The sequence below is a fragment of the Cercospora beticola genome, chromosome 9 (genome assembly GCF_033473495.1).
Source record: "Cercospora beticola chromosome 9, complete sequence".
Lineage (NCBI taxonomy): Eukaryota > Fungi > Ascomycota > Dothideomycetes > Mycosphaerellales > Mycosphaerellaceae > Cercospora > Cercospora beticola.
The window spans coordinates 1,552,976-1,574,946 of record NC_088943.1 but is presented as its reverse complement, the minus strand read 5'-3'; the positions used below and the strand labels follow the sequence as shown (position 1 = coordinate 1,574,946).

Below are 21,971 nucleotides of genomic sequence, written 5' to 3'. Positions count from 1 at the left end.
ATAGCTATTATATCTAAAATAGAAATAGGAAATACTCTACTACGAATATTTACTTAAAGAAGCTAGTAAAGCGATATAGTAATAGCTAGTATATATTAGAACTAAAACGCGATAATAATAGATAGATAGATAATTCTTATACGCCGGTCTACCTCTTTTAACTAGAGTAAGTAGTACGCCCTATATTTTTCGTAGGTAGAAAAGCTCTTATACTAGTACTCTAGTAGAAAAACCTTCTTATATCTTTATATTTTATAGTAAGCTCTATATAGCCTACTACTTCTATAGTTTCTAGTTCTCCTTAGGATAGTTTAATTAATAGTTTATTAGATCCTTTATAATATAGTTCTCCTTAGTTATTTCTTATATTATTTATTACTTAGGAGTCTAATTCTCTTACTTACTAGCTTAGAGACTCTAGCCTATATATATAGTCTTTATCTCTATACTAGTATCTATATTAATCCTATACCTAACTTTTTCTTACTAGTTCCTAGAGTAGGTATCTCTCTATATAAATCCTACTTAGATTTTAACTTTCCTTAGTACCTAGTTATATAACCTATATCTAGAGAAATTCTAGTTTTTATAGAATATCTAGAATAGTAGGTATCTTTATAGATAGCTCTAAGTGTAGTATAGAGTTAGATAGCTTATATTAGATCTTCTACCTTTAGACTTAAAGTTTCTAGAGAGCTCTAGAGTATAGAGACTAGTTTACTTTAGAGTCTTCTATTTAGATAAAAGGCTCCTAGTAGCTAATTATCCTAGTATTTATAGAAGTACTATTATTCCTTTCTTCTATTTCTACTATTCTTACTTTTTCTTATTAAAGCTTTCTTTTAGGTATACTTAGTTCCTTCTCTTTAGCCTATTTAGAGCCTAGGTTACTACTCTAGCCTCTAGACCTATAGTAGTATTTACTACCTAGAAGAGCTATCTCGTAGTCGAGTATTAGAATCTTATAGTAGTTATACTACGCTAGCGTCGTCTTTATATTCTTAGGAGCTCTCTAGTCTCTCTAGGTCGAAATTCTAGACTTTTTTTTATTGCTTTCTTCCTATCTCTATAGATATCTAGCCGCTCTATACTTTGCTAGTATAGCCGAAGCTATCTATTTCTATCTACGACTACGTAGAGGTATATAATAGAACTTCGTAGGCCCGCGATAATAATAGTATAGATTTCTACTTAAATAGCTATATAATATTAAAAGCTATACTACTAAATACTTACTAGTTTCTAGATATCTATTAACTAATATATATCTAGAAGAAATATAGTAAGATATACTAGTTCTACTACTATAAGAAGAATACTAAGAGTATAACTAATAAACGCTCTTCTAATATATATTATTCTTATATAAAGTATAGACTAGAATACTTCTTATTCTCTAGTTATTAGTATAGTTTCTATATAGTATAAATAGTAGATTACCTTATCCTTTATCTATTTAAATACTTATACTAGCTAGTCTTCTAGACTAGTAATTCTTCGCTATAAGGCTCTAAACTTAGTAATATTTACCTTATTTAAAAGCTCTACTACTTCTACTTAAAATAATTTAGTAAAGTAATTATTATAATCTACTAGAATAGTTATTATAGATAGAGGTATTAGCGTACGCTACTATAGACGCGAGGAAGGTATAATAGTAGAAGAAGTTCTATACTAATTACTATATAGTTAGATACTAATTTACTCTCTTAATTAGATACTTATAACGCTTATTCTAATAAAACTAATACCTCTAACTACCTCTACTATAATTAGAATTAGCGATTAAGGTATAAATAACGCTAAGAGACTAAACTATATCAGGCATAGCGACAAGGTAGCGGTCAGGGTGTAGAATTAAACTCAGACGTTGAATCACAACCGAGGGATGAGTTCGTCCGGTTTTGTGTGATTGGTCCGCTTCGTCCGAATGCTTCGCGTGCACAAGATTTCACAGCGATTGTGCATAGACTAGAATTGTACACATCAAGGAGACTTTTGAACGTTTGGTCATGATGCTCATGTATTTTCATTGTACGCTTCGGCCAAACGAAGTGGCTACTATGAGCTGATGCTGCACTTTCCTGAGCTGCTGCCTGTGTATCGTCTCGGCTGAAAATCATCTGAGGACTATGTTCTCAACGTTATGGTCGATCTGAAGAAGAACGAACGAGCAGTCCATATGTTCGCCTTTAGCCTTGGCGGGATTGGAGCACTTTCAGTTCGAGTCCTCGCATTTCCCGTCCCTGTGGTACGATACTAGCATTGCGGTAGCAGTGATGGCCACGGAAGGTGGAGAATTGTCGCGACCAACAGGCGCTCAGTTCTGATCTGGCATGCCTCCGGGAATGAGCTTTCCATGGTCAGTACAAGTCTAAGTGGAAGGCGTAGGCTGTATCGGCGTACCATGGCAACATTATTGCCGTTTAGAAGAATCTTCTTCAGCTTTGTGTGCCCTCCGGTGTAGTCGCTGTACCGAAGTCAGTCATGCGGCTTGTTTTCGAGACTCCGGAAGCATACTATTCGGTCACGTCCTCCAATACCATGTCTTTAAACGTGTCAGTGGCGCGGCGCATTTAGTCGAACTGGATATATACTGACTGACGAAGTCATCGAAGCCCATCAGCGTTCCGCTGAATTCTGCGAGATATGTCACTAATGGCTGCTCAAATTGAGGTTCCTGAGCATACCTTTGTCGCCCTTCATGATCACCCAGATTGGCGAGCCAACACATCGGTCAATGAGCTCCAGCGGGAGCAGTTGAGAGGACATCTTTGTCGTGCCGGGTTCGACTTGTCGCTATCGCATTGTCTGCTGGGAGCGTTGATGGCGGAAGTAGAGATCTGTGACAGCCACTCACGTGTCGGCGCGGCATTCGCGCGTTTCGCCGCCGACTTGCCGCCTCCGAGTTCGTTGGATTCGATGATGGAATTACTTGCATTGAATCGGGTTCATTTCTAGACATGACTATCCGGGCATGCCACCCAATGCGCCCGTCTTCGTGGATGTGGCGACACGACTACGACACAGCCATGTCAATACCGGCGACATGGCCACTGCGGCGATCGAAGCAACGACAGTAACGAACACTCTACGACTTCCTTCAACCCGACCGCTTGACTATCGATGGGATCGATCACGAGGCATTATTTTCAACAATGCGCTGCGATCGACATGTAGAGACCGTGCCTGGGGCCCAGGTGGCACTGTATCTCTGGGAACCACACCGGCGACCACTAGATCATACGCCCAGAGACCCGTGGGGTCGCCCACTACGCAGAAGGCTGACCAGAAGGCCAATCGCAAGATCGACTTGGACAATGCTCACAAAATATCGGGGTTCAATTCGATGTCCAACAAACAGGCGACTGATCTCAAGGAGACAATAAATCAGCTCAAAAAAGATGTGGCAGAGAAGGGCGAGGAGATACGACAGCTGCAAGCTGATGGGAAAGCAAAGGATGACACAAATGCGAAACTCGCTCAAGATCTCAAAGCTTCCCGGCAGAGTCGAGAGGAGATGAAGGTCACCCACCAAAAGGAAGTGGAAACCCTTCGGCGAAACGCCAAACAAGAGAAGGAGGCTCATACGTTGGCTCTACGTAAGGTGAAGGATGCACACGCGAAGGAGTTGCAGCAGACAGAGGAAAAGCATGAGCAGGAAGTGCAGGACGTGCGCAAAACAGCGGCAGACGAATTGGAGACTTTGCGCCAGTCCGCTGCAGAAAGCATCGCGCGAAATGCGCCCATCCTTGAAGCCGCTCGGCGGGAGGGTGAGGAGGTGGCGAAGAAGAGGTTTGACCAAGAGCTCCATGATCAGTCTCGCAGGTTCAAGGCGCAGCATACACAGGATTCGGAGCGTATAGCCGAACAAGGTGCACAGATCAAGGCTCTGCAGGCTGAAAAGGAAGACCTCGAAAGTCGGTTACGAAACGAAAGACAGCAACACGGAGCTGACATAGTGAGTGTGAAGTCGTCTGTTCGATCAGAACTAGATGATGCTCGTCGTCATGCCGGACAAGCAGATGCAGAGAGGGCAGCTGCTTTAGAGCGAAACAAGCGCTTGATCGTCCGACTGAATGAAACGCAACAACTTCTTGATGGCAAGAAGGCTCGAGGGCTGAAGGATCGTGTTAACTACTTTGGCTATCGCGAGTTATTCCGGAACGTGTTCGACCAAACATACGAGGCGCTTGCGAGTGGCAATCAGATCAGAGATGCTCTGACATTGGAGGGCAATCTGTGGACGAAATCAGCGAAGAGGTTTCAAAGTTCTGACGAGCTCCTGTTCTTGCGCCAGCAACCCAAGTACAACACGGTCAAACGCAGCATAAACGAATTTTTGGAGTCGAGGTCTCGAGAGGCTCACGCTGCAGCCGCAGAGCTTCGCAGTCTGAGCAACCAGATGCTCGAAACGCGAAACGTGTTGAGTCTGCAGGGTCATGCGTCAAGAATGGTCACTCGATATTTGCACTTCACAAAAGAACCCTCGGAGTTTGGGGCGGTCTCCACTGTGCAGTATATGGCCCTGGTCCTGCCTTTCCAGCAGCGTCTGAATGAGTGCGAGAAGCAAGTAGCGGACCTTGAGTCGCGGATCGGGGAACTTCAAAAGCCGTCGTCAGACGTGCCTGCGGAGCTCGAGGATGAGCTCGCAGAGCGACAAAAGGAGCGTAGAGCGATCAAGAATTATGTGATGTATGCTGAAGCGTTCCGCCGTCGGGAAGCGTATCAGGCGCTTCTAAACAGCAGTGCCGAGGAACGTCTGACATTTGGGGCGATGTACGAGCAAACGGAGCGGCTCAACGAGGTGAGCAGTGTACTTGGAAGCCTGGAGACTCGGACGCTCGCGACGGGAGGATCACTTAGTCCGCATAGAACATCACTTGTGAGGACTAAAGCCTACCAGGAGGAGGTTGCGAGTCTAGCCCAGAAACGCATCACTCTAGGGCTGGAATTAGGACAAGTGAAACAAGTGGATATCGACAAAGCAGATGCGAAGATCAGGAAGCATGTTGCAGCCCAGAAGCTCCTTGAAGATCGGGCGCTTGCTGCTATAGCGGGCGAGCGGATCAGCGCAGCCAAAACTCTTCGTGAGCGCAGGGCCGAGCGACTCAGGGCTGCGCACGCAGGTAGCAAGTACACTGGTTCTGCAGACCACCCGCGTGCCCCCTTGGAATCTGGCATGCGCCATAGGAGCACGACGACAAGCAATGTCTCTGCTCGACATGCCATGAACTCTGTCACCCGCTCTCCGGCAGCACCTGGGAGGCGTATTTTGTACCTCTCGAAAACCATCAAACGGCTGCAGCAGTCGAAGAGGCTCAACAAAGTCGGCACCAAGGGCAGCAAGAGCGTCAAGAACAAGCTTCAACGAGACGCCGCCATTGACAGAGAGATCACAAAGCTCGAGGCCAAGAGGCGACAGGCTGAGATCGAGCAGTCGACACAGAACGGATCAGGCTCCAATCTCGAAGACGCGCCCTCGAATCCGCCCCGGTCGGATGTCTCTGAAGAGCAGAATGCATCTCCAGCGCCAGCCGGCGCAACGTCTGGGCTGAAGTTCAGACCGTCGTCAGCGATGCGAGCTCCATTCGAACGTGGTTTGAACCAGCGTCAAACCCGTATTGCGCAGTGGTCGACATTAAGCGACGCGCTGGGGTCTCAGAATGATGTTGCAATCAGTTTTGCACCCAAGGAACATTCTCTGGACGCAGTGCTCAACGCTCATACTCCAAGCACCGTTCGCACAACGAGTGGTCGGGCAAGTGAACTGAATGCTCGATCGGGTATTTCCATGGGAACGTCCGTCGACCAATCATCGAGCCAGAACGCGACCTCACGCGACTTCGACGAGACACGCGCGCCAGGCAGCCAGACTACTTCAACTGACCAACATTCGTCTATCGATGGTCAACAAGACGAGATGCTACCCGAGCACTCCTCTGCGGACAATGATATCGGCGACACTGTCGAGGTGTCGCCGCCGAGCTCGTCATCATCTTATGTGCCAACCGACAACGATGATCCGAGCGATGCGGAATCAGCAGAAGAGGAGGCATGGAAGCCCGAGCCGCATACAATCCTCGACTACCAGATTCCGCAAAAGGTCTACCGAGACGCTGTCATGTCCTCGCCCAACTCGAACGCGGCATACTGGTCGCATCAGCTGTACAAATCGCTCGACGGAAAATCTCCAGTAGTGTACTATTGCAAGACTCTAGAGACAGCGGAACGGCAGTGTAAGCACTTCATCGGAGAGCCAGTACTTGGATTCGACCTGGAATGGGAGATTCGCTCGAATCTCTACACGAGCTCAGTAAAGAAATCGGTTTCACTGATCCAGATTGCCGCGGAGGACAAAATTTGCCTTATTCACGTGGCACTTTTTGCTGGCGAAAAGATTGAGCAGTTGCTTCCTCCTAGCCTGAAGACCATTCTGGAAGATCCGAATGTCGCCAAAGCAGGTGTCAATGTCAACAACGACGCCATTCGCATGAAACACTGCTTCGGTGTGAACATGCAGGGTATCTTCGAGCTCAGCCACATGTACCGTCTTGTGAAGACACCTGAAAAGGTCAGCTTCAAGTTGGTCAATATGGCTGAGCAGGTTCAGAATACCTTACTGCTGCCATTGAAAAAGGATGAAGTCCGAGTGTCAGCCTGGTCCAAGAGCCTTAATGGGCAGCAGGCCGCGTATGCCGCTGCAGATGCGTATGCTGGCTTCCGGCTCTTCTATCAGCTTGATAATTTGAGGAAGGATCTGCGACCAACGCCACCGCGCCCGGCATATTTCGAGACTATGCAGCCGATTGTGCTGGGTGATGGCACAGCTGTCGAGCGCTCAAAGAGCAAGACCAAGCCAGTCTCGAAGAAAGATGCTGCTGTTGCCGAAAATGAGGATGAAGATGAATTCTTTGATGCTCTTGAGGAGCTGCCTGATACATATGAACTCGACAAAGTGGTCACTGCAGGCGGCTCATCGAGTGAACGCAAGACTGCCAGAGACGGCGAGTTGGACATCGACGAAGCTGATCCGGACTCCGTATCTGCTCTGCGTGGCATGTTTGAGAAGACAACGTTGGAAGACAAAAATGCCTCTGCTGTCGCTGATACGACCGCACCGAAGAACGCTGGGAGAAGTGGCAACGCAGCACCAGACGCAAGAAAACCGGCTAAGCCATCGCCACATGTCCTCGTCGCCTCACCTGAGACTTTGCTGGCAGATATGTGGATTCAGTCTCTCCCCTCGCGAAACCCGAAAGTCGGCGCTGCCAGTCTAAGGGCGTACCATTTGTGGCACCATCAAAGCCACAATCTCGATGCTGTCGCGGGATTATGCAGACAGCCGCCATTGGCGCTGACCACCGTGTCGAGCTACATTATGACTGCGATCAAAGAAGAGGAAATGCCGTATGATAAGGAGAGGTTGAGCGAAGCGTTTGTGCATTTGCCAAAGAGCGTGTGGCATGTCTATGGAAAGTGGGTTAGAGAATTAGGGTTGGATAAGTAGTGACGTGGCGGGAAGCATAGCGATGGCGCCGTTGTCTCTTTTTCTCTCGGTATTATTTGAAGTGCATATATGTGCTGTTCCAGGCGGCGTGTGGAAAATGGAGATAGATTTGTACAGATAGCATCGGCATAAGGATGGAGATTCTACTCTTATCACGAGGTACAGGCCAAGCATCATGCTTGTACCATAGACCCACTGCCCTTTCACTGGCGCATCTTAGGAGCCTGTTCTTAGGAGCCTATTCTTCGTGATATCGCACGACAGGAGTGTACAATCTGAACAGATCCGTCACTCAAAATGCCTTCTGTACTGTCGCGCCAAAACCCTCTCATCAGACCTCAAGTCGTATAAATAAAGCTCGGAACCTTATCCCCCATATCTTCAATTTCCTCCTCCGATTTCCCCTCAATCAGGTAATCCATCTTACCACTTCTCCTCTTCTTATTCTCTGCTTCTAACAAGAAATGCGTTGCGATATTGCCTCCCAAGAGACAAACTGCCAAGTATCCGAGTACGACACCGTGACCAGAGAGATATCGTGGAGAGTTCTTCTCGGGATAGAGGTTGCTGGATACGATGCCGTTGAGGTTGCCCCAGCCGACGAAGACGCCGATTGTGACGCCGCGTTTGTAACTTCCTTCGAGATTGTTTGAGGCCCATGCGATGGTGTTGGGGATGCCTGTGGGGGTGTTAGTGAGTAGATTCATCTCAATAATTCCACGACCAAGAGAGTGGCACGCTGGAAATTGCGCGTGGCAGGTACTTACAAGGATAGATTCCCATAGCAGCCAAAAACACCCCAGCATATTGCACAGAAGGATTCGACGTCCCAAGCAAAATCGCAAATCCTGCAATACCCAGCAATGAGATACAAGTATTCGCCCAACCTCTCTTCTTCGTACGATCCGCATACCAGCCCAGTGAAATCGTAAGCACCGCAGCAGCAGCATACGGCGGGACACTGAGCAAGTTCGCAGTCGTGGTGCTGCCCCCAGCAAACCCTCCTTCTCGAATGATAGTTGGCAAGAAGAGACTGAAAGCATACAACGGCATATCGCAGCCCATGTACACGACGCAATAAGCATACGTCTTCCAGTCTTTCATCGACTGCCAGAAATATTTCATTTTGAAGTCTTCATGCTTCGCACTGCCTTGATTATCAGCTTGTAGGCGACGAATAACGCGCTTTCGATCGTCGTCGGAGAGGAATTTTGCTTCGTCTGGGAAATCGTGGACCATCCAGTAGCTAGCAATTCCAACAAGTATGGTCGCCAAACCTTCGAGGATAAAGATCCTATTTCAACGTCAGTATCACCATCTCGCTACTCTGGCCTTCGCACTGCTGGGTAGCACTCACCAAGCCCACCCAGGCTTCCCACCAACCCCTCTCATCTGAATAATCCCCGCAGCAAGCAACCCACCAAACGACCCCGCCAACGCAGCAGCCGAAAAGAAAATCGCCGCTCGAATACCAAATTCACTCCTCTTATACCAACACGACAAATAATAATTCACGCCAGGAAACAGTCCAGCTTCAAACATCCCAAGAAAAAATCTCGCGGCCGCCAGACCACTAAAATTATGCACGAGACCCATACACGTCATGCAAATTCCCCATAGAATCATGGATCCGGTCAAAAAGACACTGGGGCGGAATTTCTTCAGAAGGATATTGGTGAGTGGTTCGAAGAGTGAGTACGAGACGAAGAAAATGGAGAGACAAGCTTGGTATTGGCCTTGAGACATTTTGAGATCGGGGATTAGGCCGTCGATTTTGGCGTTGCCGATGTTGGTCCTGTCGAGGAAGGAGATGAGGTAGAGGAGGGTAAGCCAAGGGATGAGCTTCATATCGAGTTTGCGGAGGAGCTTTTTGTCCTGGTGTCCTACATGTCAGTTTGAAAGCGATGGACGAGTGCACTGAAGTGCGTACGATTTCTGCTCGTTCTTCATCGCTTTTGCCAGCGTCTGGGTCCGATATGTCCTGTAAAGCGTCCTCTTGATGGGCCTTTGAGCCGCGCTCGAGGCTGCTGTCGTCGCGCATGGGCGTGCGATCGCCTTCACTGTGCTCCTTCTCGACGACGTCTGGTTTATCCATGGCGTCTCGTACACGATCGCTCTGTGCGATCTCAGTAGAGCATGGAATGAAAGACAGGCAAGGAAAAAGACCTGGAATCGGGGGATTCCAAAAGGAAAAGGCACACGACCTACATCATCGAAGCACGAGGTGCCTCGTGGTCGCTAGGTATTGTGCCGCTCTCGCGTTGGATCGGCATTCGCTTCATAATGACCATCTCATAACTCACCATCTGATTGGCGACGAGACAAGCCGCGCCAAGGGTAAACAAGTCTTTTTCCCCACCGTTCCCCAGCCGGAACCCCGATCATCAAGCTCGGCCAAGCTGCTCGCGTGCACCTCAACGATGACCCAAAGGCATCTCGTCAACATGGCTATCAAGCGCCAATTAGCATGCGTCAAGTATTCTACAAACCGCGTCAGTCTTACAAATCTCGCTAAAACGACAACAAGAACCCTCCGCCGGCAGACAGGCTCATTTCTCCAGACTCCTCTTGACCTGCTGCCAGAGATCTTTGAACCCACAACGTTCTCCACTTCCAAACCCGCCAATGTTGTTCTTCTTGCACATATTCGTCGCCATATTCTGATATTGAGGGCCCAAGTTTCTCAGAAACAAGAAACACAGAGCATCTTCTGTGAAAGCGCTGTTCGGCGGAGCCTTTTGCCTCGCTGCCTTTGCGGCAGAGACGCCAAATTGCTGGTTCACTCGGCGACTCTCATGCATCGTGGACAACTCGTTCAGCTCGGCCCACTTTAGGTCGAGAGACTGGATGTAGTTGTCCAAATTGCCTCCGCAACCCGCCAGTGTGATCGAGAAGATCTCATTAATGCATGCATACGCGTGTTCTGAGCCGCGAGGACAGCACATGTCTTCGAGTAGTGCCCATATCTCAAAAGCGTTGCGCAGCGATCGGAACCGGTTCCACAGAGCAGGTGCTAGCGTCTCGCGGAAACCGAGCTTCACAATCTCATTCCTCCTTGAGAAGATCGCCAGCTGCTTGATGTACTCGTTGTGAACCTCGACTTCCACTGTGGCAGCTCCATCCACAGGCTTTGGGCGTTCTGGCTCCTTCTTGCGCCCAAGTAGAACGTCCAGACAGTTCTCTCGGACTGCGGCTCCCTCGAATGCATCCTTGTACCTCCTCCAGTCATCGCCTAGACTGAAAGGAAGAGGTATTGCAGATCTGTAACTGTCTCCGTTTCCACAGGTCGAACAGGCAAGGACTTCCACTGAACTACTCCCCAGTTCCAAGCGGGATGGCTTGATGTGTTCTTGCTGGAAGGCCTGGAGATTTGCGAGCACTTGTTGTGCATGCGCCGCTTGCGATGCTGGCTGCGCCGAGGTGGTCGTTGTATCGTTGTTGTCGCTACCAAGATCGAATGAGAACGGATTGTCGATTTGCATTGCATCGGTCTGCGAAGAGCCCGCGGTGGCTTGTCCGAGAGAGCGTGCGGAGCTGGTCGGCGTGACATGTTGCTGAACTGGTGCCGATGGAAGTGCTAGCTGTTGATTTGGCCTGGGAGTCGGAGCATGATCGTATACGCAGTCGCTTCCACTTTTCGCGCAGGTCCCACATGTAGGCCTTACGCTGTCACATTTAGTCCTCTTGCTTCGACAAGACATGCAAGCAGATGCGATTCCTCCCTTTCTTGCTGTATTAAGCCTATGTTCTTTACCGGGTGGTACCGGTTGCACGTTGTCCCCGTGGTGCGCACATGTCCCGAACTTCTTGTACTTGAGCTTCATGTTTGCCACATCAGTCCTCTTGAACAGGCCATCCGGATGAGTTCTCTGCAAGAACTTGAGAACATCGCTCGTGGATGTGTTGAGGTCGAAGAGGCCATCTACAGCTTTCTCGACCGCACCGAATCGTGCTCTCCGTCTGTGGCCCGCCAACTCGGTCGGATCGACTGCTGGGTGGTTGTGATGTGTCTTGCGCAGCCTGATTTGCCATGGCCCATTAGGATCGTGGGGATCCACACTCACCGCAGCCAGCGACATGGGGCAGCCAATACGCTGGCTCTTGCGATTCACTCGCACTTTGTCCTTGTCCGGCGTCTTGCCACTGTTGCCCCTGCCATGCTTGCTGCAATGGTAATAGCGTTTGTAGAGCTCGCCTGTCGCATTCTTCTTGCTCGCTCGGCGCACGAGCTCATATCCGTGCTCCATGCTCCATGCATGAATGGCTTTTTCCAGTTCGGCTTCACATGAATAAACACTTTCTGGCGGCGGAGGAAGTTGATAGACCGGGTCATCTGCAGTGACAACGTCTCGATCTTCTTCTTCATCGTCATCGTCCTGAGCGTGCGGCTGTGAAGCATTTCCTCCATTGTTGTTCTGCAGCGCATTCATGAGATCATCCTCGAAAGTGGTGGGTGGAGAATTGCGCTCCGGAGGAGGGGCACCAGGCCCGTTGCCGGGCGTTGAGGGCAATGAAGGAGGGTCATCGTGGTGCAAGTTCGAGTTCGGCTGCTGCTGCGGAGGATGTTGCTGCTGCTGTTGCTGCGGGCGCGCGTTCTGGCGGCGTTGCTTGGGCGGTGCGCCTTGTGGAAGGGCTTGGAAATATTGCGGAGGCGGCTGTTGCTGCTGCTGCTGCTGCTGCTGCTGCTGTTGCTGCTGCAGATGAGGGAGAGGCGTGTTGTACGTGTCTAAGCCGGACGTGTACTGGACGGTCGAGTAGGGAGAGTTGGTATACGCGTACGCGTTTGCTTGCTGCTGCTGCTGCTGCTGTTGCCGCCCGGGCGCCGGCGGTGGTGGCGGGAAACGGGCATCTACACGATTGTTACTTAGCAGTGCATTACAATGATGATGGCGGCCAAGACTTACATGGTCCGCCGTTCATGGTGAGAGCGAGGTGTTTGTCGTGCTGAGTAGCAGCTGGTGTGCTGATTATCTCCATACGGATCGCTGCACAAGCCCCTTCTCGGCCAACCTTCCCAATACAGCCTACATATTCACTCGCAACAGTTCGTTGAAGTACGAGCCGCAACAACGTCGTTTATTGAAGACTGGAACGACTTCAAAAGGCAGCGTTCATTAATTATATGAAAACAGCGACGCTCAAATGTACTTTCCAGGACCAAAGCCGCGCCGGTGCAGATGAACTTTCTATGTGTTCTACAGATCCACCGAAATCTACAACGCAGTGTGCCTTCCTCACTCGTGCCTCATCGGTCCTTGCTTGAGGTTCAAGTGCAGCCAATCCAAACTTCCCCCGGTCCCTCTCCGCAAGATCTGATTACTAGCGTCCGCTCTCTGCAGCCCTCTCCTCGGCCGCCGTAGCCCGTAGGTGCCGGTCGACAGTCTGCCCGGCCAGAGCGTTACGCTGCGTGCTATTAGCCTTGCCGAAAAGACATTGCCAGAGATCGTCATTCTTGACCAGCTCTCCACCACTCTTGCCGGCAACGAGAAGTTTCGAAAGGGGCGCAGACTGAAGCTCATCAGAATTCGCTGCATCGATGGCATACTCTGCAACTTGCGGAGCTGGAGTGGTCGATCGACTTTTCTCCTCGCGTTGGCCCCGCTGCTGTCGAGACTGGACGTGAGCCAGGCGCCGAGCAACGGAGATCTCGTAGATGGCCTCCTCAACTGTGTCGTTGATCAGGTACATCCAAATTGTGGTGGCACGAGTCTGGCCGATCCGATGAACTCGGGCAATAGCTTGCAGCTCTACTGCAGTCTGTATCAAAGGCTCGCAGATGAAGACGTGTGTGGCGTTCACGAGCGTCAGCCCCGAAGAGTCCGTTTTTGCGTCCAGCAGTAGACAGTCTATGCTCGCATCATTGCGAAACTTCTCAACAGCCCCTCTTCTGCCTAGTCTTGCGCATCCGATCTTGAAATCGTGCAGTGCCGTACCAAGCACGTCCAAGAAGTCCCTGTACTGTGAGAAGACGATGCTCTTCGCACCCGGATCGTGTTCACGAATCCAATGCAAATGTCGACCCAGAGTATCGATCTTGCTTCCGTAAGAGACCGGGAGGTCGATGCTCTTGACTTCCTCCAGCAAAGCCGAATCCACGTCGCTGTAAATGGAAGACGATACTGCACTTGTGCTGGTGCCCGGAGACTGCTGCGTGGAGCTAGTTTCGTGCAGCTCCTCCTGTGCCCGAATCTCTCGCGGTTTGAACGTGATGTTGTGGATGTCATTGTTTGTCAGATTGCGCTTGCACATAGGGCAATTTCTCCGCTGAGCGAGCCAGTGCGACAGACATTCTTTGCAGAATTGGTGTCCGCAGACCGTAAGCACACCTTGTTCAAATGTTGATGTGCAAATGATGCAAGTGCGAGGACCACTTTGCCCAGCGTTGTCGTCTCTGAGGGTCAGCAGAAAGCGATTCTTCGTCTTCAGCTGTGCCACCGTTGCCGATGCTTCATCTTCGCGAAACATGGCAGCGCCCAGAGCCTGTTGATCAAGTGCATCATCCAATTCGTCCTTGTATGGAGAAACGTCATCAGAGACTTCTTGGAGTTGACGATAGAACTCGAGCCGCTGGTTCTGAGTCATGCGGAACAGCTCGTTGTCCTTCTCAAGTGCAGCCAAAGCCTTGGTGTAGGCGCTGTGAACTGCCTGCAGATCTGCGATGTGCTGCTTGACGATTGAGAGCTCGGCCACGCTACGTCCGGTATTGTTCCACTCAATCGATGACTCCAGCGAGCGAGCCTCCTGTATCAATGCCCGGACTGAGCCGACCTCATTCTGCCGGTCTCGAATCTGCTGCCGCCTCTCAAACAATTTGACCAGCAGCTCAGGTGCGTGAATGCCGCTATCACGCGTCTCGGGAAGGCTTTTAGGGTTAAGTATCCATCGTGCATTCTTGAGATTCGTCTTAGCCTCGTGGTCGATCAGTGGCGCCGTTTCACCGGCGATGAATGTGTTGAGATCAGCATGAATCGCCTTGAATGCATCGATGTAGACGTAGAGCTCATCCTGTAGTTTCGTGGAGTCCTCATATTCGTCACCGGTCGTCTCCAGTCCCTCATCCTCATCCACCAGTGGTTTGAGCAGGTACTCGGAAATTTTGGCACGCCATTCTTTGATAAGGTCGACCGACTCGCAAATAACATCGAACAGCTCATCACTCTTCTCCACAATGCGCCTACTCTCGATGCCTCCAATGCTCTTCAGATCTCGGATCTTGGTAAGAGGAGAGGCTTTAGAATTCAACTCCTTGACTTGGCGCATGAGGTCTTCAGCCTTGCGGTGAACATCTTTGAGGATCTCTTTGCGGATCGCCTTGGCAGACTCGTAAAAGCTGACTTCCTGCGCTTCCAGCTGCTTGAAGGCTTCGGAGCCCTCTTCCGTTAGTAGTTCGTTCGTCTTGATCTGATAGAATGCTGTGGCCGCAAAGAACAAGCACTGATGCTGCAACTGCAATGCGGTTCTGAGGCTGTTTCGCAGCCAGCCGAGCTGCGGCGTGGACTCAGAAGAAGAGTCGTCACCGGTGTCACTAAACAATTTTCATCAGCAAAGATCTCGGACGCCCACCATGTGCTTGTGCAACGGGACAACTTACATGGCTGCAAGATTACCATCAGCATCCTTGACATTGGCCAGCTTCTTGCGTGAGTCGAGCACCATTTGCTCGCTTGCCGTTGCTGCTGATTTGTAGATTTCAAGTGCCTTCTCGGCTCTGTGGTCATCCTCCCGGTTGTTGCCGAGTATATGAGCCCGAAGCAAACGGGAAGCTAGCAGATTTCGCTCCTCCGTTCTCAAGCTTGCCTCGTTTTGCTCGATCATGACTTCGAGAACCTCAGCTACTGTTCGCAGTGGGTTCTTGCCGCGACCCAGAGCTTTCCTATTACGTCCGCCCACTTGAGGATGTAGACAGGTTTGCCTTAATCGAATTAACCAGGAACGCATGGTCTCGATAGTGGCCTGGTTGTTCGGGTCCCATTCCCCAGCAAGTGGCGAGCCATCATTGCTGAGGCCGGCCTCCTCGCACATTTGGTTGAAGAGCGTTGTGTAATTCTGCTGTTCGACCACTGAGAATGGGACTGTAACAACCACTCGCTTCTGAGGCGGCAGTCGCAGCTCATCGCGAATGTGAGCTTTGGTGTGTCTCAAGGCGATATTGTTGAAGATCCCTCGAAACAAATGTCGGTGGTTGGTGAGCAAATGTGACCAGACTTTGCCATCGTCGCTGAAAGGCTTGTAGCGGAGGAAGATCAGGAGGCCCAGAAGATCTTGCACATCCTTACGCAACGGGGTTCCGGAAACGGCCCAGCTGTGAAGTCTCGGAAGTCGACAAGCCACACGTGCAGCTGAGGTGACGCCGCTCTCCACCAACTGGGCCTCATCAAGGCAAATACGCCACCACTGGATCTGTACCAGTGGGCTGCGTTTTCGCTCATACCTCCTCGCTTTCCGCATATTGCGATCTGGCGGATCTTCGGCGAAGTGCACTTCCTTGGCAAGTACATTATATGTGGTGATGACCACGTCGTAGTCTTGGCAGAGCAAGCGGAGCGTCTCTTCTTCTGGTGGCGCTTTCTTCGACTCTGTTGGGATGCCTTCATACTGAAATACGCTGAGGTTTGGAGCGTGTCGAACAAGCTCAGCTTTCCATTGCGATGTTAGTGAGCCGGGTGTCACGATCAAAGTGGATCGTGATTGTAACACGTTCGTGCCTGATGGAGCATCGTACACTTTGCCAGGTAGAACACTCGGGCGCGGATTGGCGGAGACCAGAGCTAAAAGCTCGACGGTCTTTCCAAGACCCATCTCCTCTGCCAATATGCCTCCAGACAGAATCGATTCATCGCGTGGAAGCTCACGAGTCACAATGCCCTGCAGGTGATTGATCCAGCATCTAGTGCCACTCATGTCTACGGCGGGCTTGTAAAAGCCAGAAGTGGCGGCCTGAGAGGCCAATGACTCACGCTGCAACATCCATGTGACAGCGCGTTGCTGGAAAGGGTAGAGCTGGGTGTCCAACAAGCCATCGAAGGTCTCATGATCGACCGACATGTCCTTATCAGGGACATGTACGCTCTCATAGAAGTCTTGAGGATCGAAAGGTCGTGAGTGGTCGAATGCTTCTCGTTCGTCGTCTGGGTACGCTTGAAGCAGGACGCTGTAGTCCGGGTATACTTTAGCTGCGCCAACAGGAGCGCCAGAAGGAAATGCAGAAACTGAAGAACGCCAGCTCAACGTCGCTCGAAGTCGCAAAACGGTAAAAAGTGGGCCCGTAGATCGAGTCAATGTGCAAGTGAGGACAGTCGCTGGACTGGTCTTCTGTCGTGTCTTTGCCGCACTGGAGCGGAGCTGGCCTGGTAGAGCGATGTTGCGAAGTAGTTGGAGGGCGTCATCACTTATCGCCTCGCACTCGATAAAGAGCACAGAGTCGCCTGACTTCGGAGAAGCGAGTCGGATCTTGGTGCCATCGTAGTCTGTCGTTATGCCATAGGGTACGACAGACACAATCGAGTCATTGGCAAAGTCCACGTCCTCCTCGATGGCGGCCAGTGAAGGTGACTTTGTCTTGATTGATTCTGCAAAGTGCAGGTCGATCGCCACTTCGTACAGCGACACCAAGTCGGTATTGGTTTCGTCTTCATCGTCGACATTATGTTCGGTTTTTAGTCGCTTTGTCGGACGTTCGTCTCCAACATCAGATCGACGATTGTGATCTAGAAACCATCGTGCTGGTGTGAAGCCGCCTGCTTCGATGACGATGGATGCCTCGTCTGCCGACTTGACCTGAGTCGACTGAACTGTCGCCAAGGCATATCTCCGACCAGGGGGCAAAACCAAGGGTGGCGACTGTTCTTCGGATTGGCTCGACTGCATACATAATGGGCGTTCTGAGTGAGTCTTGAAGCGCCCCATGATGGCGCACGTCCAGATGAAGAGTTGTGTGATGTCGAGTCTGAGGGTGCATGTCGTTTGGCTTGCGTGGTGGGTCGTGGTTGCCTTCGGTCGGGAATACAGTAATTCCGAGCCGTGGAGAAAGTCTTGGCGTTTACCAATCTACTGGTACTTTGTACTCTGACCAGAGACATTCCTCATAACTCAGTACGGCGGGAAGCAGGTTCATATTGTTCTCCCCACGAGCATATTTCCGTCGCTCATGGATCCGAAATCCAGCGTCATCTTCCACGTCCGCCCATCATGAGCATCGACCTCACCAAGCCGGTGTCTCTGGATAAGGTGAGTTTGCGAGAGGCAAATCCGGCCACGAGTGGCTGCAAACCAAAACTCAACGTCCCCTCTAGGCCAGACAAGTCAAGTTTTGGAAAAGATGTATCAAGACATTGCTCCCCCACCACTATACCGGCAATGAGAGCAATCGCATGTACCTGGGCTTTTTCATGCTATCTGCTCTGGATCTGCTCGATTCTTTACACGATGTGACGACGGAAAGCGAACGAGATGACTATATCAACTGGATCTATCGCTGCCAGCATCCTGAAGGTGGTTTCCGCATGTGGCCCGGGACAGACTTCGGTGAACTACGAAACGAAGAGAACGCCAAATGGGATCCTGCAAATCTGCCAGCAACGTACTTTGCGCTTTCGGCTTTGCTCTGTGCAGGCGATGATTTGAAACGAGTGCATCGGGCAGAGACCTTACAATGGATTCGTCGAATCCAACGTCCTGGTGGCTCTTTCGGCGAGACAATCATCGATGGGCAAATCAATGGCGGCCTGGACCCAAGATTCGGATACTGTGCAGCTGGCATACGATATATCCTGCGTGGCGAACACGTTGTTCCTTTGGAGGTGGATGGCGTCACTATCGATGATATCGACATCGATGCGTTCGTAAAATGCGTCAGGCTCGCAGAGGTGCGTGTGCCTAGCGATTTGTACGCAGTGACAACAGATTGACTCAATAGCAGTCCTACGATGGCGGCATCGCCGACTACCCATACCACGAACCTCACGCCGGCTACGAGTTCTGCTCTCTGGGCGCATTGAAATTCATTGGGCGCCTGGCCACTTCGAAAGAGCCACCAAACACCAACGCCGCCCTTACAGCTCCGTCAGATCCCGACGCCTCAATACGTTGGCTGATCGAACGCCAAACCGACCTCGAAGAGCTCGAAGAGGAGGAAGAAATAGAAGAAGACTCCGAACCCGAACATGAAGTCGATCGACCAGCCGAACCCTCACCCAAGAAACCCAGAACAGAACTCGCCACAGACTCTCCGATCTCCGATCTCAAAACACAACTCCCCACAACATCCTCCTCCCCAATTTCCGACCCAGTCCACCAAAGTCCCGACAAATCCACCCTCAATACAACCGGCTTCCCCTTCGAACCCTCCGACGCCGGCATGAACGGCCGCACAAACAAAGTCGCCGACACCTGCTACGCCTTCTGGGCCGGCGCCTCCTTCCACCTCATGTCCGCCCCTCAACTCTACTGCAAAAGCCGCCTCCAACGCTACCTCCTCGAAAAGACCCAAAATCCCATCTTAGGAGGTTTCGGGAAATTTTCAGGAGATTTACCGGATTTGTATCATAGTTATTTAGCTCTTGCGGCTCTGGCGCTTGATGGGTGTGAGGGGTTGTTGGATGTGGATCCGGCGATGTGTATTAGTAAGAGGGCTAGTGGGAGGTTGCCAGAAATTTGGGAGAGGTGGGGGGTGAGTTGAGGTAGTATATGTTCAAAGCTTTTCGGTTCCGATCAGATTTCATGCATTTCATTCGAATTTGAACTATAAAAACGAAGGGTATCTTTGGTTTTGTCTGACTCCAGCCCGCTATGCAGAATGCAAAATGCCAATGCTGCCGTCAATGCCAGAGTTATGCACACATGCACACGAGCCCAATGCTGAACACATGTAGGAAATACTTATACAAGACGCCTTTTGATCATCGTCTCCCATTCCAGCTCCAAGATCTTCCGTCGTCGACATTAAGCCATCTCTTTTCTCTCACAGCATCCCATCCCATCATGACTGCAGCGGCGCGGCATGTAGCGCTGCTGATGGCACATACCACTCCATCGCTCGCGCCCAGAATTGCGAGATCCAGCACGTACGCTCGTCCGACAAACTGTCGCATTTGGATGGCTTGATCACGCGAGCCGTCCTTTCCGCCACCGAGAGAGAAGAACAGACCGCTGAAGAACCCGCCTTCCCAACCGGTGTTCTCGTCTACGTGCTTGATGTACGCTGAGCCTGGAGCTCGTTGAGATCTTCGAGGGGAAGTGTGGTCTAGGGTGTCCTTCGTGGCGAGCTGGATGCGCTGTTGAGCTCGTTGCACGTTGTATGGTGCTATGGCTTGTTCTAGCTCTGTGGAGCTGATGATGCCAGGATCATCGGAGGCGAGAACAAGAGGGGACTCAGCGGCGTTGAGTTCATTGGACTCGCTACCTTTGTCGTGAATCGATTGTAGAAGTGATCGAGCACCATCTGCGTATCTCTCCAGCGGCAGGTAGTCTCGACTGTACTCGTATTCGAAAGGATGAAGGTCACCTCGTCGGATCTGCATGCTGACAATGGAGCTGTGATGCTTGGCAGCATCGTCTTGTAATTGAGCCATTCGCGATGAGAAGTAGAGAGCGTCCTCGCCAGTGAGCTCAAACAGCGCCTTGTATCCAGTCCGAGCAAGCTGGAAGATGCGATGTTGAGCAGCTACGCCATGTCGATGCATGCTGCGGAATTCCTTTTCGAATGCGGAGCCGAAAGTCCAAGTTGCAGTGGCCGACGACACCACGACGTGCTTTGCGCTTTGCGGGCAAGGTATCATCTGATGAGGCGGCGGACGGGCGCAGTTCGGCATGGGCGGTGGTCGAAAGTACGACGAGTATTTACCCCAAGCCCATGTGGAGTCGTCGATGAAGAATGCTCGCCCTTCCTGTTTGGCGAGGCCATAGCTCATCCATAGCAGTAGGAGAGATTTGCCAAAACTTGCTTCTTCATCATCCAGAACGAAGGTCATGCTAGTTTCACACACATTCGAGACATCAGCTTTGGTCTTTGGTAACGCCCCCAAATTTTCGGCCTCCTCAATGTCGAGATACGTCGAGTCCTTGGCGAAGTACCCGTTACGATGCCACCAGTGCTGCCCGCCGGCGAATCCCGCGTCGTTGGTCAGTCCTCTACGCATTGTATCGCCTTGCGAGCAAATGTCCTTGTAGTAATGGTTCGGTAGAGGAAAGCTGTAGTTGTGAGGGATCGATATCGTCCATTTCGAAGTGCCCACCGGGTCAGCAACCACAAGTGCAGTCGGTTCCTCTGGCAGTGCGTTCGCAGCAATCCATTCCATATCGGCCTGGGACTGTCTCTGAGCCTCTGTCTGCTCCGGAATTGCAGCCGTATACATCCATGACCCGCATAGATACCGCCACAACATCAATAAGCCGCAGACCACCAACACCAACTTCGCCGCCATTGCCTTTCCTGTCCTCGGCCGGGAGGAGTTCTCCTTCGTCGTTGCGGGCGCCGGTAAGATGGGTGAGTCTGGGAAGTCATCGAACTTCTTCTCATCGTACACGTCATTCGACGTTCTCGTCGGAGTAGAGTGGGCCGAGTCATTCGATGACATCGAGAGGGTTGTGTTCCGGCGGTCGCGCATGTTGAGCGAAATTTCCTCGACTCAGCAGAGCCACGGGCGGAGAAGTGTATTCGGCGTAAGGGAAGCAGAGGTCCGTTACTGTAGAGTCGAAACCATGCTCGAGCACACCTGAAGCTGCTGTGTCAAGATCCAGGACCAGTAGAGAAAAGTACGCGAAGCCAGAGAACAAGACCGCGGGTCCGGGAAGCAGCAAGACGAGAATAGAAAAGCGAATGTGCAGCTCTCAAAGCAAGCTGAGAGCTGTGAGGTGTACGCGATCTGCGAGTCTGACGAACGGCGAGCTACCAAGGAAAAGAAGGTGGCGGTCAAGGTGGGTGACGAGAAGAGACCAGCTCTGTGTGTCGATTAGTAGCAGAGCAGGCAGGTCCAAGAAGAAGGTCGCACCCTGGGCGACCGCGCAGATAGAGTTCTGAAGAAATATAATGCTGATGAAGGGATTGTGCGCACGATAGAGAGAGAGATCAAGAGATTGAGAAACGCTGTACAACGCGAACCAACCTGAAATCGGAGCGATGTTTCGATCCTTTTACTCGGGACCGTTTTCCCTGCTCCTGCTCCGTTCTTGCGTTTCTGCACCATCTCCGTGGACTGCAGATCAGACGTAATGGGTCCGTCCAGGGTGGTTTGATGCAGATGATGGTTCGCCCAGTCAGCGGCCGCGGTGGCCGGCGCAGGAGTGGAGGGTTTGGGGGAAGAGAGGTGCGCTCTGCCTCTGCCCAAAACGCAGGGTTCGCGCCGGAGTGCGCCAGTGCGTCAAGCTGAAACGAGCCGGTGCGTGAGGGTGGAATGCACGTGAGGTGTGTGCTATATCGTGCCGCGGTGCGAGATGTGCATGTCGCTCCTTCCCTCCCCGCAGC

The 21,971-nt window shown here is 51.1% G+C and overlaps 7 protein-coding genes across 7 annotated transcripts; 2 read left to right on the top strand and 5 right to left on the bottom strand.

Annotated features, from left to right (window-relative positions):
• Positions 1-2,320: 2,320 nt before the first annotated feature.
• LSM5 (RNA-binding protein lsm5) lies at positions 2,321-2,772 on the bottom strand (the record flags this gene model as incomplete). The annotated part of the gene is made up of 5 exons (XM_023604125.2): positions 2,321-2,353; positions 2,407-2,470; positions 2,521-2,548; positions 2,602-2,640; positions 2,691-2,772. The coding sequence occupies 5 exons, from the start codon at positions 2,770-2,772 to the stop codon at positions 2,321-2,323; spliced, it is 246 nt and encodes an 81-aa protein (XP_023450569.1).
• A 205-nt stretch (positions 2,773-2,977) lies between these two features.
• Positions 2,978-7,510, top strand: RHO25_012831 (uncharacterized protein; the record flags this gene model as incomplete). The annotated part of the gene is made up of 1 exon (XM_023604124.2): positions 2,978-7,510. The coding sequence occupies one exon, from the start codon at positions 2,978-2,980 to the stop codon at positions 7,508-7,510; it is 4,533 nt and encodes a 1,510-aa protein (XP_023450576.1).
• Positions 7,511-7,848: 338 nt separating this feature from the next.
• On the bottom strand, positions 7,849-9,605 carry RHO25_012830 (uncharacterized protein; the record flags this gene model as incomplete). Its single annotated transcript, XM_023604123.1, has 4 exons — positions 7,849-8,189; positions 8,278-8,804; positions 8,868-9,385; positions 9,441-9,605. 4 exons carry the CDS (start codon positions 9,603-9,605, stop codon positions 7,849-7,851), a joined length of 1,551 nt encoding a protein of 516 aa, XP_023450575.1.
• A 454-nt stretch (positions 9,606-10,059) lies between these two features.
• RHO25_012829 (uncharacterized protein) lies at positions 10,060-12,430 on the bottom strand (the record flags this gene model as incomplete). The annotated part of the gene is made up of 2 exons (XM_023604122.2): positions 10,060-12,359; positions 12,415-12,430. 2 exons carry the CDS (start codon positions 12,428-12,430, stop codon positions 10,060-10,062), a joined length of 2,316 nt encoding a protein of 771 aa, XP_023450578.2.
• Positions 12,431-12,829: 399 nt separating this feature from the next.
• Positions 12,830-17,416, bottom strand: RHO25_012828 (uncharacterized protein; the record flags this gene model as incomplete). The annotated part of the gene is made up of 2 exons (XM_023604121.2): positions 12,830-15,035; positions 15,102-17,416. The coding sequence occupies 2 exons, from the start codon at positions 17,414-17,416 to the stop codon at positions 12,830-12,832; spliced, it is 4,521 nt and encodes a 1,506-aa protein (XP_023450577.1).
• A 282-nt stretch (positions 17,417-17,698) lies between these two features.
• RHO25_012827 (uncharacterized protein) lies at positions 17,699-19,187 on the top strand (the record flags this gene model as incomplete). Its single annotated transcript, XM_023604120.2, has 3 exons — positions 17,699-17,737; positions 17,803-18,375; positions 18,429-19,187. 3 exons carry the CDS (start codon positions 17,699-17,701, stop codon positions 19,185-19,187), a joined length of 1,371 nt encoding a protein of 456 aa, XP_023450572.1.
• Positions 19,188-19,407: 220 nt separating this feature from the next.
• RHO25_012826 (uncharacterized protein) lies at positions 19,408-21,114 on the bottom strand (the record flags this gene model as incomplete). The annotated part of the gene is made up of 1 exon (XM_023604119.2): positions 19,408-21,114. One exon carries the CDS (start codon positions 21,112-21,114, stop codon positions 19,408-19,410), a length of 1,707 nt encoding a protein of 568 aa, XP_023450571.1.
• Between the last annotated feature and the right edge of the window lie 857 nt (positions 21,115-21,971).